The 18,145-nt window shown below is 40.3% G+C and overlaps 1 protein-coding gene across 1 annotated transcript in view; it reads left to right on the top strand.

Annotated features, from left to right (window-relative positions):
• Positions 1-18,145, top strand: part of LOC113409647 (cadherin-13) — a 746,582-nt gene that overhangs the window by 663,349 nt on the left and 65,088 nt on the right. The window contains exons 9-10 of the mRNA XM_026663796.1: positions 1,189-1,371; positions 1,795-2,048. Of these exons, the coding sequence (XP_026519581.1) occupies positions 1,189-1,371; positions 1,795-2,048 (437 nt within the window). The remainder of the gene's footprint in view (positions 1-1,188; positions 1,372-1,794; positions 2,049-18,145) is intronic.

The raw sequence follows: 18,145 nt of genomic DNA on the forward strand, positions 1-18,145 counted from the left end.
GGCAAAAGTATTGACACTGCTAGATTTGCATAATGGATGAATTTTGTCCCTGGGAATAGAAAACAGTATTGCCACTGACAAAGCAGCCACAGGCAAACCAGTTAGGGGAATGGGGGCTACTAACATTAGTGAAGTTTGCAGGATGGGGCCATTGAGGGGCTAATCCTGAGAGATGCTGAGATCTCCCAGCTCCTAATGATCTAAATTTGAACTGCAGGTGATCTGTACTTCTCAAGATTGGGCCTTGAGTCTCTCTGAGCCTCAGTTTATCCATCCATAAAATGGATATATCAAAATTCTTCCCCACCACAAGATCATGGAGAGATGTATTCATTACATTAATTAATATAAAGTGCTTCAGCTGCCAGTGCTTTAGAAGTGAGAAATGTTATTGTGTCTGAAATTCATGAGCATCTGCAATGTTTACCTAATATACTCCTGCTAAGTGAGAATAGCGTTCATATACAGTTTGACTGGACCATAATCAAGTTGTCGATTACCCAGGTAAGATTTGGTTAATTGACCTGTAAAATAGCTGCAAACTTCCCATAATGACAGTTCTTCCCTCTGAAAAGAGAATGTAATGCATGATAGTTATGGGAACTACATAGTAAAATGAACCACAATTATTCTATCCCAGAGAAACTCATCAAGGAAAAAGCAGGACAGGGACACAAGTCAAATATTTTATTTATTTATGACACTGTAATGAGCAGTTAAAAGAGGGGGACTTTGTAAAAAATCAAAAGGCAAGAATCTTAGAAGAAGAATGAATCGTGTTCCATCCACCCTTTTGCTTTCTCAGTTCTGAACATTTCTTTTTCCAGTAGTTGTGCACTTCCGCACCTCTGTGTGTTATCTGTAGGGCAATTACTGAAGTTACTAGATGATTTTTTTTTCTTCTCAGTCAAGTGCTTTCAAAGGACGTTTTCTATCACATTGTTACTTATCTACAATCTATCAAGAACAGAGGCAGTGCAGTAGTAATACAGTACCTTACTCTTCATGCTCTGGGAATGTATTATTTATGGACTATGAAATTCAGTTTCACTCAAGTATTACATCTTTCTCCTGATGTAAATAATTAATGCTGGCTTGAACAAAAAAACGTGTGTGTGGTCATTACTAGAAAATAGTAACTATTATTATTGTTAATAATACTAATACTAATAACAATCCTTGTTTTAGTTCCACGCCACAGTAAAGGAAGGAGTCACGGGAGTGATGGTGAATTTATCGGTTGAAGACCGCGATGACCCAGCAACAGGAGCCTGGAGAGCTGTGTATACTGTTATCAATGGAAACCCAGGACAGAGTTTTGAAATCCATACCAATCCAAAGACGAATGAGGGGATGCTCTCTGTTGTCAAAGTAAGGACAATTTGCTTTTGTATAATTTATTATTACTGTGAGGTGCATTACACATGAAAAGGACCAAGTACTGAAATTAGCTAGTCGAAAGTATTTTGGTGGCTAGCAGTTCAGTTTAGGCAATACATGTCACTCCTTTTGTGTTACAATAACCCTGCTGGATCCCGCTTACTGGAAGCTAGTAACTCTGCTACTATGCTAGAGTATGTGGTGTGGTTTTGTTGTGTGGCTATATATACACAGAGAATGAGACGGAGACAACACAACTTGTCTGGTGCTGAACTTGGACCAGCCAGCAGGATGTAGCCAATGATGGTGATGGAGGCGCTGTCCCTTTGTGGCTAATTCTGTCCTTACAAGCTTGGGTGAATGTTATACGTGCTCTTTGCATCTGGTACTCTGATTTCTTGACATGTCTTACAGCCTTTAGACTACGAGATCTCAGCATTCCACACACTGCTGATCAAAGTAGAAAATGAAGACCCGCTGGTTCCAGACATAGCCTACGGCCGCAGTTCTACAGCAACAGTTCAGATCACTGTTCTGGATGTAAACGAAGGCCCTGTTTTCCACCCAGACCCAATGACAGTGACCAAACAAGAAAACATTCCCATAGGCAGTGTTGTGTTAACAGTAAGCGCCACAGATCCAGATATCTTGCAACACCAGACTATTGGGTAAGTGAAATATTCTTTACTCTAAGTCTACCAAAAAGTGAATACAAATGTCTGTTGTGCCTGCAGAGCTTGGCTGTTAGTACCACATTCAATTAAATTCATTTGGGATCTGGATTATAAGGAGTGAGGATTTTCTTTTTCATAATGAAGAGCTTCATTATCAGGAAGACAAAGAACTACGTGAGGCAGGTGACAATAGTTTTCCATGTTATAAGTTACTGCAATAGAACAAGCCAGTGCCACAAGCGGCGGAGTGAAATAGTTACGGTACAGAGTTCTTTGAATGATTTGTAACCTGCTTCTAATTCCTTCCCCGCCGTCCCCACCCCACCCCTGCCCAGGAGATCACAAGAAAACTGTTGTTGTTGTTTTTAACTTTAAACTAGTTTATGAGAATAATTTCTCTGTTTTTCAGATGGATGAACCAGGCTTATATTTATTTCTAACGTCTTTAATGAAGTAATTATTATCCACCGAGATTCAAGGGCTACAGGGATAATAAATGCTCCTCAACTAAGCAATGGCATCTAATAATAAACTTACTTCTGGATAAAGGCCAACTAAGAGAAATGCAAGGATCATAGACTCACAGAAATGGGGGGCTGGAAGGGAACTTGAGAGGTCATCTAGTCTAGCCCTCCGCACTGACACAGGACCAAATAAACCTAAACTACCCCAACGGGTGTTTGCCTAAACTGTTCTTGAAAATTTTCAATGACAGGAATCCCACAACCTGCCAGGAAGCCTATCCCAAGACTTAACTATCTTTAAAGTTAGAAAGTTTTTCTCAATATCCAGTCTAAATCTCTCTTGCTGCAGATTAAGATCATGACATCTTGTCTTACCTTTGGTGGACATGGAGAACAACTGGTCACCGTCCTCTTTATAACAGCCTTTAACTTTTCTCATAGGTTAGGTTTTCTAAACTTTTTATCAGTTTTGTTGCTTTCCTCTGGATTCTCTCCAATTTGTCCACATCTTGCCTAAAGTGTGGCGCCCAGAATTGGATACAATACTCCATGTGAGACCTAAGCAGTGCTGAGTAGAATGGGACAACTACCTCCCTTGTCTTACATACAACACTCCTGTTAATACACCCCAGAATTATATTAACCTTTTTTGCAACTGCATCACATTGTTGATTCATATTCAATTTGTGATTCTCTATAACCCCCAAGATCCTTTTCAGCAGTAATATCACCTATCCAGTTATTCTCCATTTTGTAGTTGTGCATTTGATTTTTCCTTCCTAAATGCAGTACTTTGCACTTGTATTGACTGAATTTCATTCATACCAATTGTCCAGTTTACCAAGGTCCATTTTCATTCTTATCCTATCATCCAAAGTGCTTGCAACTCCTCCCAGCTTGGTGTCATCCATAAATTTTGTAAGCACACTCTCCACTCAATTATCCAAGTCATTAATTAAAATATTAAATAGTACCAGACCCAGGACAGACACCCAAGGGAGCCCACAAGATTTGCTGTCCCAGTTTGACAGTGAACCAATCAACACTAATCTACAATTCCTCGGGTCCTCTGTGTTCCCTTTTTAAAAGATGGGTACTATGTTTGCTCTTCTCCAGTCCTCTGGGACCTCACCTGTCCTCCATGGCTTCCTGAAGATAATTTCTAATGGTTGCAAGAATGCTTCAATTAGTTCCTTAATGCATCCCAGGGTGAATTTCGTCAGGCCCTGCCGACTTGAATATATCTGACTTATCTAAATACTCTTTAACCTGCTATTTCCCTATTTTGGCTTGCATTCCTTCCCTCTTGTTGTTAATATTAATTATGTTGAGCATCTGGTCACAATTAACTTTTTTAATGAAGACTGAAGCACAATAGGCCTTAGGCACCTCAGCCTTTACTTGTTATTAGCTCTTCTTCCCCCTAAGTAGTGGACCTACACTTTTCTTTGTCTTTTTCTTGCTCCTAGTGTATTTCTAGAACAAATTCTTATTGCTTTTTATGTCCCTTGTTAGATGTAACTCATTTTGTGTCTTGGCCTTTCTGATTTTTTCCCTACATGCTTGTGCTATTCTTTTGTAGTCATCCAAAGTAAATTGTCCATATTTCCACTTTTTGTAAGATTTCTTTTTGATTTTCAAGTTATTCAAAAGCTCCTGATCGAGCAATATTCATTTCTTCCTATTCTTCCTGCCTTTCCAGATTGTTTCCTGTTCTGCCTTCAATATTGTCTCTTTGCAAAACTGAACTCTTTTTTCCTCTTAGATATGCTCCCTTAGATATGGGACTTACCTACATGTTCTCTGAGTTTGTTCAAGTCTGCTTTTTTGAAGTCCATTTTCCTTATTGTGCTGTTCTTACTTCTTCCTTTCCTCAAAATCGTGAAATCTATCATTTCATGATCACTTTCATTTAAACTGCCTTCCATGATCAGATTCACAGCCAGTATCCCTGTTTGTCAGAATCAAGTCTTAAAAGGCTGTCCTTGGTTACTTCCTCCACCTTCTGAAACAATAAGTTGTCCCCAATACTTTCCAAGAACTTACTGAAGATTTTGTGTTTTGCTGTATTACTTATCCAACAGATGTGTGAGTAGTTAATGCCCCCACCCCTCATTACTTACCAAATTTGAATGTTTGTTATTTGTTCTAGAAATGCCGCATCTACCTCCTCCTCCTGATTTGATGGTCTCAAATAGATCCCTACCATGTTTCGTTTCCCCATTAATCTTCACCCAGAGATATTTAACTGGTCGGCCTTTCACCTCCTCCTGGACCTCAGAACAACTGTATATATTCTTGATGTATAAATCAACACTTCCTCTTTTTTTCCCCTTCCTGTCCTTCCTGACCAAGCAATACTGCTCTATAGAAATATTCCAGTTATGAGGTTTACCCCCCTCAAATCTCAGTGATGCCAATTAAGTTACAATTTAACTTGTGTACTAAGCCTTCCAGTTCTTCCTGTTTATTCCCCATACCCCTTGCAGTTGCATATAGACTTTTAAGATGTTAAGCAGATTCCCCCACTCTTTTCCATTTTGTTGCTTCTATGACACTATTGTCATTTTTCATTCCCTCCACCCACATCTTCTAGTCCTCTATCAAGGTCACCTTTTTATATCTACCAGTGGGCTTTTGTCACTTGCCCCCTTTTGAGCCTAATTTAAAGCCATCTTCTCTAGGTTGGCTAGTCAGTGTCCAAAAATACACTTCCTCTTCTTGGTCAGGTGGACATGATCTCTTCCCAACAGTCCTCCTTTTCGGAATAGCATCCCATGGTCAAGGAAGCCAAAGATGTCCTGTCAACACCATCTGTAGAGCTTTGCACTCATCTCCAGGGTGCATGTGTCTCCGCCTAGGCCCTTATCCTCAACTAGGAGAATGGAAGAGAATCTCATCTGCACCCCCACCTCCTTCAGCCTTGCTCTCAGAGCCATGTAGTCAGTGATCATGTGCTATGGGTCAGACCTGGCAGTATCATTAGTGCCCAAGTGGATGAGCAGCATGGGATAGTGGTCAGAAGGACGGATGAGCCTTGGCAAGCTTTCTGTAACATCTCAGGTGCAGGTTCCAGGCAGGCAGTACGCCTCCTGTGTCACGTTAACAGATGGATGCTTCTGTCCTCCTCAGAAGGGAGTCCCTGACCACCACTATCTTATGTCTTCTCCTCTCGGGGGTGGTGGCCATGAGCCCCCCAGCCTTGGGGGAGGGGCAGGTGACTTCTTTTCCTCAGCCATTGGGGTCTACTCCTCTCTTGTTGCCAGCACAGCATTCTGGAATGGGTGACTCACCCTCTCTCACTCAGCCACCTATAATTGCTGGCCTAGTTAAAAAAAATTACACTGCCCTCACTTCAAAGAGCCCCACTTGAATTCAGGTGTTAACCCACCTAACTGCAGGACGATCTAGCCCAGACAGTCAGCAACTGAGCCTAGATTTCAACCACACCATACCACACAGCAAACCAGTAAATTAACCCAGAGTCCTACTAACCTGGATGACAAGATCCTAGCACAGAGAAGTGCTAATTTTTTGCCCGCCAAAGTTAATCAATAGCAGGAAGGCAGAAAACCCCAGAGATATTCAGCAGCTGGCTAGCTCCCTTAGCTGTCTTCCTCTCATCAGCCATGTGATGATGTCTTCTGTACTATAGGAATATAATTCATCCATATACACTGTCTCTGAGGAACAGGGTTGGCAATTATTAAGTGCTGCCATCTTTTCATATTTAAAAATGGAGAATCAATTTTAAAGCTATTTTATGGCATATGATTGCTATGTTCCTGGGGTGAATCTCTTGAGACCACAGGCTATATTAGGCAGCTTATGATGATGATCTACCAGTGTTCTGGGAAGGCTCCTGTGGAAAGAGGAAAATAATTTTTCCAGTCCAAAAAAAGCAGATTATTTTTACAGTTAAAAATGGTTCCTGGAGTCTCCGGTGAACTGGATGAAAATTTAGAAAGAACACACAAGTCATACAATGGTGTTAGTCTCAAAATAGCATTTTCTTTGAAATGATGTTAACTCTACCTTCCTGCATATCAGAGGAGGCTTTTCAATCAGATGCTTAGACACTTGAGCTGGACGAGGGAAGCAAAACTGGGTGGAGCGAGGATGTAGAATGCAGAAGGGAGGACCAGAGGCTGTAGCCTGAGGAGTCCCTCTACAGATCAGCTGCCTTGTCGGTCATTAAAGATTGAGAGGGGGCATGTAAGGAGAAAAGTCAGTGAGCAGCCACTCTTTGTAATATGCTTCCCAGGAGAGTTTCCAGTTAGAAATGGAGCCTTGTTGCAGGGAATTGAAGATGAATGGTAGAAAGGTGCCATAGAATAATGTAAGAGGGATTAAGAAACATTGTGTTCTGATTTCCCTATGGATTCTCCTGGGCAGTGCAGTCTGTGACCCCTTCTCCCAAGTCCTTACTGCATGAGGTTGCAAACACCATTTTCATGAAGGAAGAATGATGTTTTGACTTTATGATAAACTTCATGGCGATTTAGAAGTCATTTTTTACCCTTCTGTATTTCCTTTTTTCCATGAGAGGGAGCAACAAGGCCATGGATAAGCTATGTAGCTCAAGCGGTGTTGGCCTGCTCCTGTATTCCTTGTTTACCCTACACTCCAGGCAAAGTCAATTGAATCTTTGAGTGCCCAGTGATTGCAGGGCAGGCACTAAGGCTCTACCTGTAGAGACCAGAATGCCAATCCATCTCAGATGTGTGGATTTGTCCATCATCACAAGGATTGTTTAGAAGTGACTGGCCACTTCTTACGGAAGATTAGTCTATGGATCATTAATGAAATTCAATGTAAATAAGCATGTATCAGCATAGTGTTGTGAAGGACTGGACTAGGGCGGGGATTAAAATGATGTGAAGATGAATTTTAACAGGTAAGAGTACTCAACATTTAATGTAGGGGGAAAAGGTACTGCATATAATTAAAGATTTCAATTCCCTGCATCATCTCAAAAACATCTAGTTAATAGACTATGAATATTTTGTTTTTCTGTATCAAGAGTACCTGTACACTTTGTCACTTAAAAATCAGTTTATCTGAAGGATGGATCTTAACTGATGTCATTTCCCCCGTTTTTTAAACGTATTTATTTATTGAATGCATTTTTAGCCATTCGTTTCATTTTAGTCTTTGCTCTGGGGAATTCTTATTTCATTCACTATTGTCATAGCTTTCTGTTGATGGATGGAAAAGAGCTGTGGAATTTCTATCACGTCAGATACAGCAATATGACCCTCAGGTGCATTATTCAAAGCCTGACGCATGTAGAAAAAAAGTCCCATATTCCCTTTGGTGTCGGTATTGAGTTTAGCATATACAGGGCTAAATTTATTGATAGTTTTAAGTATTTTCATGGGAGCTATTTGATAAGAAAAGGCTCATTAATTATTTGCAATGTTTGATCTTGTTCTGCTAAGAGAGCAGCCCCAAGAGAATAGGGAGTATACGTGAAATGGGTTAAGAAAATCATGCAGTAGGTTTTTCTTATAATCCTGAATCTGCTATCTGTACTTCTCAACCAGACTTGCTGATTTTGCCCATTTTTTTAATGATTATGTTGGGAATGCAAATTATAGGTGGTATTAGTGGAGCGCTGGGAACTCTAGTTTGCTTTTCAAATAGCATATGTAGCCAGTCAAACAGCACAAATCCTTTTGCAATCTACCACTAGTCACAACCTGCTGCAAAAGACTCCTGAAATTCTGAATAATAATAGCTCATAAACTAAATGAAAGGTTCCCAGAGCTCACAACCTAATGTGGACAATATCTGCACTGCCAAAAATTGGAATTTTCGTTTACCCAAAAGAGAGGTTTTCTTCTCTCATGCTGAACAGCCAGAAAAAGCGAAACAATGAGTTGTAGAGGGCTGAGAGTGGATAGTGATCATATACAAGGAAGTATTTTACAAGACAAGGACTATTAATTTTATAAGGAGAAAAACAAATGGGAATATAATAGAAGTATGGAAAATAGTGTGTGACTCAGAATAGACTAATCAGGCTGTATATATCTACTCTTTGATACAAGATATAGAAAACACTGAACAAAATAAATAATAGAGAAAAGGAAGGATTTTTCATGCAATGCAATGTAATTAAGCAGTGGAACTCACTGCTGCTGGGTATTATTGAAGCAAATAGCTTATGAAGAGTCAATAAAGGATTAGACATTTATATGAAAGGGAAAAGCATTTGCAATTTAGCTAGGGTAAAATTGCATATATTGTGGAAAAATGCTCTGTAGTTCTCACCAGTGGATGTATTGGTATAGTAAGTTCAAATTTTCAAGCAGGCATAATACAAAGTGCACATTCACTAAGCCTTAATGGGCAAGTGCAAGTCATGGTTTGTGTGTGCATGCTCACATCCCTGATCCATGCGTCTGTGTGAACCGCATGCCCAGGTCCCTGATCTATGCATCCATTATTCCCAACAAAATACATATGTCAGTTGCAAAATGTATGTCTGTACAGATAGAGGTCTGAGGGGTTTTGTTCACGTCACCCACCTTTGTTTTCAGCATATTGCAGCTAATGTATGAGACCATTCAGTGCCAAAAAGGTATTTTCAATTTGCTGTACCTACAACTAGGAGGTGCTGGTAGCTATTAGTAATTACCACCAACATAGGTTAATCTACTGTGTTCAGTGCAACAACTACACTTTAAAAACCATGAATATAACATAAAGAAACATTTCTGTACCATGGTTCCAAATCAAACTGAATCTATTCTTTGAGCACCAAATAGCTGAATCTGATTTAAATGACTTGTCTCTTTGGAAAACATAGCTTGCCTTATAAAGATCCTATAGGCATCTGTATTTTTGAGACAATTTCCCTTCTAGTTCTTCAACTTGAAGTATTCAAAGACTCCAAGTATTTGCAAGAATCAAAACCCATGAACCTGTAGATCTAGATATGGGTCTGCATATGGTTAGCAGTGCACCTGCATTAACATTCAAGGGATGTTATTAGAGTTATAAACATCATACTGGGAACTAAAACGCACAACCATACACTGCAAGAGCCAAGTCCAATTGTGCCTTTAGTTACATCTGTTTAAATCTAGAGTAATTTTAATTTCAAGCCAGGCCTTGGATAATCCTGTCCTGATCTGTAGTCAATGGAAAGGCTCTCCTTGAGTACAGTGGAATTTGAATCAAGCCTTCAAAACAAGAACCTGTAAACAAAACCAAAAGAGTTTCTCCCAATTTACACTAATGTAACTGAGAGCAAAATTTTGTCCCTCTGTGTCCACAGGGAGAAAGCAATGGAACCAGTTAATGTGCAATTGCAATTTTAAGACTGATTAATCTATATTAACCTATATTTTTTACGGAAGTATTCAGTTCCTTCTACAGCTTCCAACTTTTTATAATAATAATAATAATAATAAATAATAATAAATCCAGAAGCCCCCTTATTAATTATAATCCAACAACTTATTAATAGACTGATAATGAAGTTTCTCAAATTTGATTTCTTAATCAGGGATCACTGTTATTTTTGTGCCAGATTTAAGAGTTTAATTTTGGGTGCCTCTTTCCCACCTCTGAAATTTTAATCAGAAGTTTCAAGGGTATGTGTCAATGAGAAGTTAAAGGCCAAATTTAATAACATTTTCTACCTTGGGAAATTAAAAGAAGAGCCTTGGTTTCTGAAATCCATTATTAACAATAGATCTTAATTAAACATAGTTACCGGCCTCAATAATTTGTCTGCATGGAGAGATCAGTTTTGTCATTTCTTTGCTCTTTGGATTCAACAAGTACAGGATACACAATAGTTAGACTTCAAACTAAGTGTAACTAAGTTGTTTACTGCGGTGTGCTTATAATTTTTAATTAAAGCAATGCTCTCTGGTTTCATGTTTTATCATGGCAATATATTTTTATTACCTACTCTGCTCTAGGATTTTTAATTATTTATGTAAGTTATTATTGCAACTTTCATTCTTGGTAAGTGATGTGACTGGTTGCTGTGGAAACATCTCCAGAAAAAAAATAGTTTATGGAATACAGCATGTATAATTAATTAAATAACAAAATTAAAATGGCCTTAATTCATATCTGACAAGATGTATTTGAAGCTGGAGTGCTTAGAAATAGAACCCATGCTAGAATGAGGCTCATAGGAATGGAAACGTTATCAAAATTATATGCAATAATTTTGGCAACTCATCTGTAGTCAATCCCAGTTGATGCCATGTAATATCAAGGATGTCTGAATAGATAGCTGAAGGCCACTGTCGTAGTTTGTACAGCACCTAGCGCAGTGCGGTACTGATTCATAACTTGGGCTCCTAAGTACAGTAATACAAATGAATTAATAAATAATAATACTGATGAGGTCTCAGCTGCATTACATTGAAAGCCAATGTGGTTATTTTATAGTAAATATGACACATTAACAATCATAAGGTCTGATTCTGATCTCACTTACAATGCGTTTGAAGTCAGTGGAAATACACCAATATGAAACCAGAATATCTCCAGTGACTTTGGTGGTACGGCTCCTGATTTATCCTAGTGACATTGAGATCGTAATCAGTTCTTGCTCTTCATAGCATGATGTCCAAATAACAGCTGTCTATGTTGAAATGTAAAACAGACTTTGTTTTACTTCTTATATTGGACTTGAGTCTTAGCGCAAAACACTGACACATTCTAATGAGGCTGCTTTCCTGAATAACAGACTGTGAAAGTAATAATGCTGAGCCCTGGTCTACACTACAAACTTATGTTGGTATAACCATGTCACTCAGGGGTGTACCGCTGCAGTGTTGTAAGTGTTGACAAGCCCTGAGTCTCTTAGGGCATGAGTTAAAGAATTATACTTATTTTTTAATATCTTTGCTCAAAGTGCAAGCGGGCAGCAAAGTGTCTACTAAGTCCACTAGTGGTTACTTTTACAAGTGAGCCAGATTTTGCTCTGGTCCATCTTCAGGAACCTAGAGTCAGTGCTTAGTGCAGTCCACTGAAGTCAGTGGAGATCCTGCAGATTTCTGCTGGTGTAAGTGAAAACTGCCATGTTTCATCTTTGAAAAGATGGAGCAGTTTCCTAACGACCTGTAAGGTAGTGTTGAGACTACATTAAATGTGAAATTTGCAAGCTCGGTGAGTTCATCCTGACTTCCAAACATTGGAGAAACTAAGCAGATTTCAGTGGAATAAAGTAAGAAATGGTTTACGTCTGTTATTCCCATTTGTGCTGCCAGTTCCTAGTTTTATATGTAGTGAAATCAGAAGTTATGCATCATTAAACTAATTCAAGAAATGTATTTCATTCTCTGCTGCAAGGTGGGTTTTTTCAAGCAAATCTGAGCACCCTCTGTCCAAGAATGATGAGACTTCAAACAACATTCCTCGCCAACTGTTAAGGGATTAATTTTGCATACTCTGAGTCTTTTTTAAGACACACTTTTATTGTAGGCATGGGTCAATAAACTTGCTTTAGGTTGCACTGCAATCGTTTTAAGGAAGTACTCTATAATGAGAGAGGGACAGCAAGTCTCAAAGTAAGAGTGCATCCTTATGAAGTAATACACGCAGTCCTTGTTAAATATGTCTTCCCGAGTCAGAAAGGGTTGTCTTTGGACCCCTAACATCAGGAGATTGTTTTCCTTATACAGATAGAAAAATAGATCTTATTTTTAAAAAATAATGGCTGAGCCATACTCTCGGTATGCAGCACCAGGGTTTTGCATTTTAAGTTACACCCAAGAGCATCTTGAGTTAGCGCTGCAGCTGTATTTATGGCCTGTCCAAAATCCACGCCCTGGGAATTTGGAGCGCATCTCTAAATCTGAAGATGATGTATATTGGGGAGTACAAACTGCTTTAAAAATAATGGAGATGGAGAGGGAAATCATGAGAACTTGGCCTAAGGTACAAGTCATTCCTATCCTCCCCTTCCTGCCAAAATCTTTGAAACACAAAGCATTGCCTCCAGAGAAGCTAATTGTAGCAGTGGAATCCAGAGACAGGGGAGTGGAAGAGGCTTGAATCACCTCATTCTGAAAGAAACAGTCCTGCCCATTCCTTCATGCTCTAGAGGGAATTCTTACAGACCACCCTGCAGAACAGCTTTTTCACTGAAAACCCTTTTTTGTATGTGGTTATAGTAGCAGTATAAGTATATTGGTGTGTGAGCTGTATTGTGGTGTAGTTGTAATACTAATATTCAGAGAGAAGAAACTTTGAATGAAAGATTCACATACATTGCTCCTTGGTAATCTGAATAAACTGACGTGTGTCTTTCATTTATTAAGTGGTGAAATAAATATACAATTCTCCCCCTGTGTAACAAACTGTTTAGACTAACAGTAAAATGAGAAAAGGAGTGAAGATATTGAGATTGGAGGGGCTTCTAGAAAGGGATGGGTATGCTTGATTCTCTTCACACACCACTTTTACATGTATAACTCAAGTGGGGTTACGAGGGGTGAGAAGAAAATTGGGTCCAATATCTATCAGTGTTTCTCCTGTTCTGAGAATTATTTGCAGCTAAAGGGCATTTGGCTGGCACTGCCTGGAGAGATCACACACTTTGAATTAACTGTGAGGAAGCAGCTGGCAAGAGAATCTCTCTGGTGGGAACAAACTAGTGAAATGAGACTGAAGAGAATCAATGGCTGGAGTAAAATCCTTAGGCTGGAGAGAATTTAAAAATCTGCCAGATCTGGAAACCAAGTCCTACCAAAGCTATGAAAGGAGGCTGAACATGACCACACAGATGAGGAACCCTGACATCTCATCCGCACCTCACACACCACCACAACCACCAAACATTCTCCTCAACCTTAGAGCTGGACAAAGAGATAAGTTCCACCGGAAAGAAGAATCTCACCCCAAGTGCATGAGGCAAGTTCCCTGAGGAAAGGAGAGTCTCTTTCCTGCATGAGTATAAAGGATTAAGCCAAGCGGTCTTAATTGATCAGACAAATAAGAAGCCAGACTATGTAGGTTAAATCATTGCAAGAAGGGAATGAAGAATTTGTTGTGGAAACGAAGATTGCCTTGTGTTTATTGATGTACGGTCATGCCCTGAAAATGAGGCCGTGCTTCCTCACTCCCTGAAGCATTGTTGGGTACTCCTTCATGGATGTTCTGTAGGCTTTTAAGCCAGGGATAAAGGAAAAATGATGAACATGGGATAGGCTTCTTTCTGCCACTTGCTGCACAGATTCTAATGAAGCAGAGCCAGAGCTGCTTTGGGTCTCCTCCATGGATGCTTCTGACAAATCATGAGGGGAACCAGCCTATGGTGCCATGGCTGTGGATGGAGCCACATTGGCAGTGGTGAGGAACAGCAGCAGAGGCAGGATTCATTGATCTGGAAAGTTCTTTCATAGGCTGGGAACCTTCACATTGTCTGAATTCCACAGGTCCTCAAGTCCCTTGTGGAAATATTTGGCAAGAGACTTCACATCTCCTCTCTAAGATATCCTGCCCCTCCGGTCCACCCTTGCTGGTTTCTCCTCCATGGAAGGAGGTGATCTGACTCAGATATAAACAGAGAGGCCAGGTGGGTATCTTTAAAAACAGCTGGTTTGAAGTTCTGAAATTACCTCATGTGTAGCATGGAACGAATTGAGAACAGCAGCTGCTCTAAGAATTAGAAAGATGAGTGAAAAAATTGCCCCCGGCCAAAATGCAGTGCGGGCCAGATCCTGGGATCCCACGGACCAGTGCTCAGCACATGTCAGGGTGCGGTGGGGGTGCACCTTTGATAATCCTAATCCTGGGATCTGCACTGTGTGCTGATTAGAGCAGTCTTCAGTCTTATCCGGGCTCCAAACAGCAGCAGCAGCAGAGGAGGAGCTGATATGGCACCAGGCCTTTATGGGCACAAGGATTCCCCAGTTATGCCCTTTTTACCTTGGCCACACCCCATGCATTTGCTGCAATGAGCACAGTTATGGTGCAGAAACTACCACGGTGTCTCTTTGTCAGCCAAGGATCACCCAATGCTGGAGGGGAATCCTCTGGTGGTAGTTAAACTGGGTTTAGGGCAGTTTTCCAGCAGGATAGCAGCACAAAGCTGGCTTAATGAACCAGATCTGGCTCATGGTCTCCTTTCCTGTAAGCCCTGTGGCTAGACGCTGTAGAGGGAGTTCTCTGCTTCCATCTGTTGGTGAAACAGTGTGAAGAACGGCCACAGAGCTGCTTCATCTGCATAAGATATATACCCAGAACTCTAGGTGGACGAACAAGCTCCAGAGGGGAAGGAGTGATCTGTTCCCATCTGTGAGTGAGCAGGGAGATATACAGCTACAGAGAGCTTCATTTGCATCAACTTTCTAACCCAGAATTCTTCTAGAGTCACCATCATGGTACAATAGCTCAGAATTAGTTGAATAATAGAACTGAACTGAGAAAAGGGGGAAAGATTCCTATCTCATGGCAAGGAGTATACCCGTAATGGCAAGAACTCTGTTCAAGAGTGCTATATGCTATTGTTTCTTATCTCCAGAGGATCCTATGCTGTTGAAGGGACTTCACTGTTAGACGTGATGTAGACTGTGCAATGGGAGGTGATGCAGAGGCAGCTCCATGATGGGATGCAATGCAGGAAGAGTTCTTCACTAAAGCCTCAGAGGATAGTAGCGCTCTAGGGAGGACCCTTGTAACCAGCTACTAAATAAAGCTGACATCATGATAGCTAGATTAGGTGGTAGAGCCTCAGGACAGGACCAGACAGCACTTCCCCAGGGACTGGAGACAGGCCTGCCTGAGCACACCTCAGGACCCTGGGACTGTGCTATCCACTGACACCAAACTGTGAGTGGGGTTTAGCAGATGGGGCAGGGAGAAGTGATGTGGTAATAGACATTTGCCTATTGGACGTTCACACTGGTAGGCAAGGAACCAAGCTAACGGACAATTGCCAAAGTCACAATGGAGGAGTGTTTTACTTAGCATTCATTTAGATATAGCATTGCTGCGTTTTCCCAGGTTGATGCTGTTTTCCTTTCCCCTCTACTAAAGTTGTCTTTGTTTCCTATGCAGACTTAGTGCTGGTGAGTGGGGAAATATTGCCTATTAAGCCCGCCCACATAAAGTGTTCAGTAATCCCAGAAATTCTGTGGGTGGGGGGAGTTCAAGCTGCTGATCTTTTCTTAGGTTTAAAAGAGACCCTTAGCTTATTTGAACTCAGCCCTTGTTGCTGCCAATAACACCTGGCAGAACAGTTACATTCCTAAAATGTGCAACCTGCCCGACCCTGTCTATAAACCATATTTAATGTGTTGTTGAAGATACACATGATGATAGACTTGAGAATGTGTTTGTTTTCATGTAATCAGAAAGGCCATCAAAACCAATATAAACCTCCCCTGATATTTCCCTAAGAGCTCCAAATTCTTGATTAACAAGGATGAATGTAACATTTTAAGGGGAGTCTAATTAGACCCTCTTTTTCCTCCCTGCAAAACAGCATTATTTCACATAATGTTTTCAACCGTATCAGGGCAGAGAATGAATTGCTCTGAACCGTAAAATTATAGGGCACATTTTTCATGTCACTGACTAAACAATATTGCAGTTCTTCTAGAGAAATAAAACAATGGGGTATATAAGTCACAAGTTATGCCTATAGTGCAAGATAGATCCTGATAATAACTCACTTTGTCATTATTTTATGCCGGTTACAGAATAAGAAGACACCGACCCCTTGTAAGAAGTGAGAAGCATCTTGGTTATTATATATTTGGATATTAAATGTAGGGACGTTGTGTGAGGTGGTTGGGTCACTATGAAGCTGGTGATAAAAAATGCAGTTAATAGTTCATGTTTCATGGAATTCTGGAGATCCAGACAGCCAAATTATATTTGAAAAGTTCTAAAACACTTCCACTGTGCTCTTAAGGAAAGGTGTTTGTTTGATAATAAGTATAGAAGATGACTCATGAGACCACTGTTATTCTATAAGCAAAGGCCAGGCTGTAATAGTAAAAACAAAAACCTGAACAAGAGCTTGCTGTAGGACATCCATACCGAATGAGACCAATGGTCTGTCTCGTGCCGAATACTGTCTCCAACACTGGCCAGAGAAAAATGCAATAAGCCCTTTGTCATTGTTGTGTACCTCTAAACTTCCTTCTTTCGACCAGATCCAGAACCAGAATTTGTATAACAGAAGAGTAGCTATTTTCCTGGTATTCATGTTCTGGGTGCACAAAGGGCATGTTGGAATTCTTGCAGATCCCTTTGGCCTGGTTTGAAGATCCAAGAGATTCAGATGGTGTCAATATACTTCATGTAAGTGTGGGTTCGCTCACGTCTAGTATCCATGAGGTCAGGGTTGAAATTTTGGCCACTTTGAAATCACTGGCAAAATTCCCATGAGGCCGGGTCTCAGGTGTCTAGAAAGGAGCCATTCCCATACTCAGGTCTTCCACAATACTGCACATAGTACTGTAGCTGCTAGTGTTCCAGGTGCTGCTCAGCCATGAATCACCCTGATCTGTGCATTTCTAGGAATTAAGCATCCCATCTTCTTTCAAAATCACATGTGGCTATTCTTAGAATGGAATTTAAGTTCAGCTAGGAAATTATTAGAAGGTTTTAGCACTCATTTTTCACTAAACAGAGCTCTGTGAAGTTACTATAATAGAAATAATCTTGCAGAGTTGAATTGGAATTTTTCTATTAGCTGAGTAATAAGGAGCCCAGTTTCTGTAAAATAGTTTTTGTGTGTAAGTGAAATTATGCACTTTGTTAAGCAGTGGCAAGTCTGCACTTCCACACTTGGCTCAAACAGAAGTCACCCATGAATCAAACTTTCTGTGGGTTTATGACCAATTTGTGCTGTGTACACATGCACACAGAGACATACTCCACAAACAGGTAGGTAATTAATATCCATGTGGTACATTGTTTGCAGAGTCGTATGATAATGGTGTCTATTATGCACATCTGGCCTGTAATCTGTGTGTTCAGGGCCTATTAAACACTGGGGCCATTTCAAAAATTCAATTTTTTTCAATCAACTCACCAGATAAATGCTTCATCCTTTCCCTGGCAAACATGAAATTCCCTACATAACTCTATCTGTGTAAACCCCAGGTTGGGTGATATTCAGTCCTGAGCTAGTGATAGATTTTTTTTAATACATAAAATGTTGCAGATTTAAAGTTTCTTACCTCATGACTCTGCAGGGCTATAAACAGGAACTTTATACTATCGGAACAGGAGGCTTTCAGCTTCACAATGGAACACGCAGCACTTGCTTCTGGCGCTGGAAGGATCTGTGTTACATCTTAAGTTCTTTTAACAATTTTCCATAGCTTCCTCTGAGCCATGTAAAGTTGGAGTTGGTCTCTGGTACCTATGGTGTTTGACTTTATGGGGGAATGGATATAGAAAGAAATTCAATTCAATATTTACACCCCTTTAAAACATTCCTAAAATAGGTTTTCTGTAACAAATGTGACATATGCAGTGTCCCTGTTAAAATCTGCCCAAATTTGGGCAAATTATAAGGCTCTGAAAATTGCATTTTGCACATGGTCAGTAGAGGTGTGGCAGCATTAGTCTCTAAAGATTCCATATGCACTGAGCATAGGAGATGTATGGGGATGGAGCATGCTCAGTGCATAG

The sequence above is a fragment of the Terrapene carolina genome, unplaced genomic scaffold (genome assembly GCF_002925995.2).
Source record: "Terrapene carolina triunguis isolate 2854851 unplaced genomic scaffold, T_m_triunguis-2.0 Scaffold33911, whole genome shotgun sequence".
NCBI lineage: Eukaryota > Metazoa > Chordata > Testudines > Emydidae > Terrapene > Terrapene triunguis.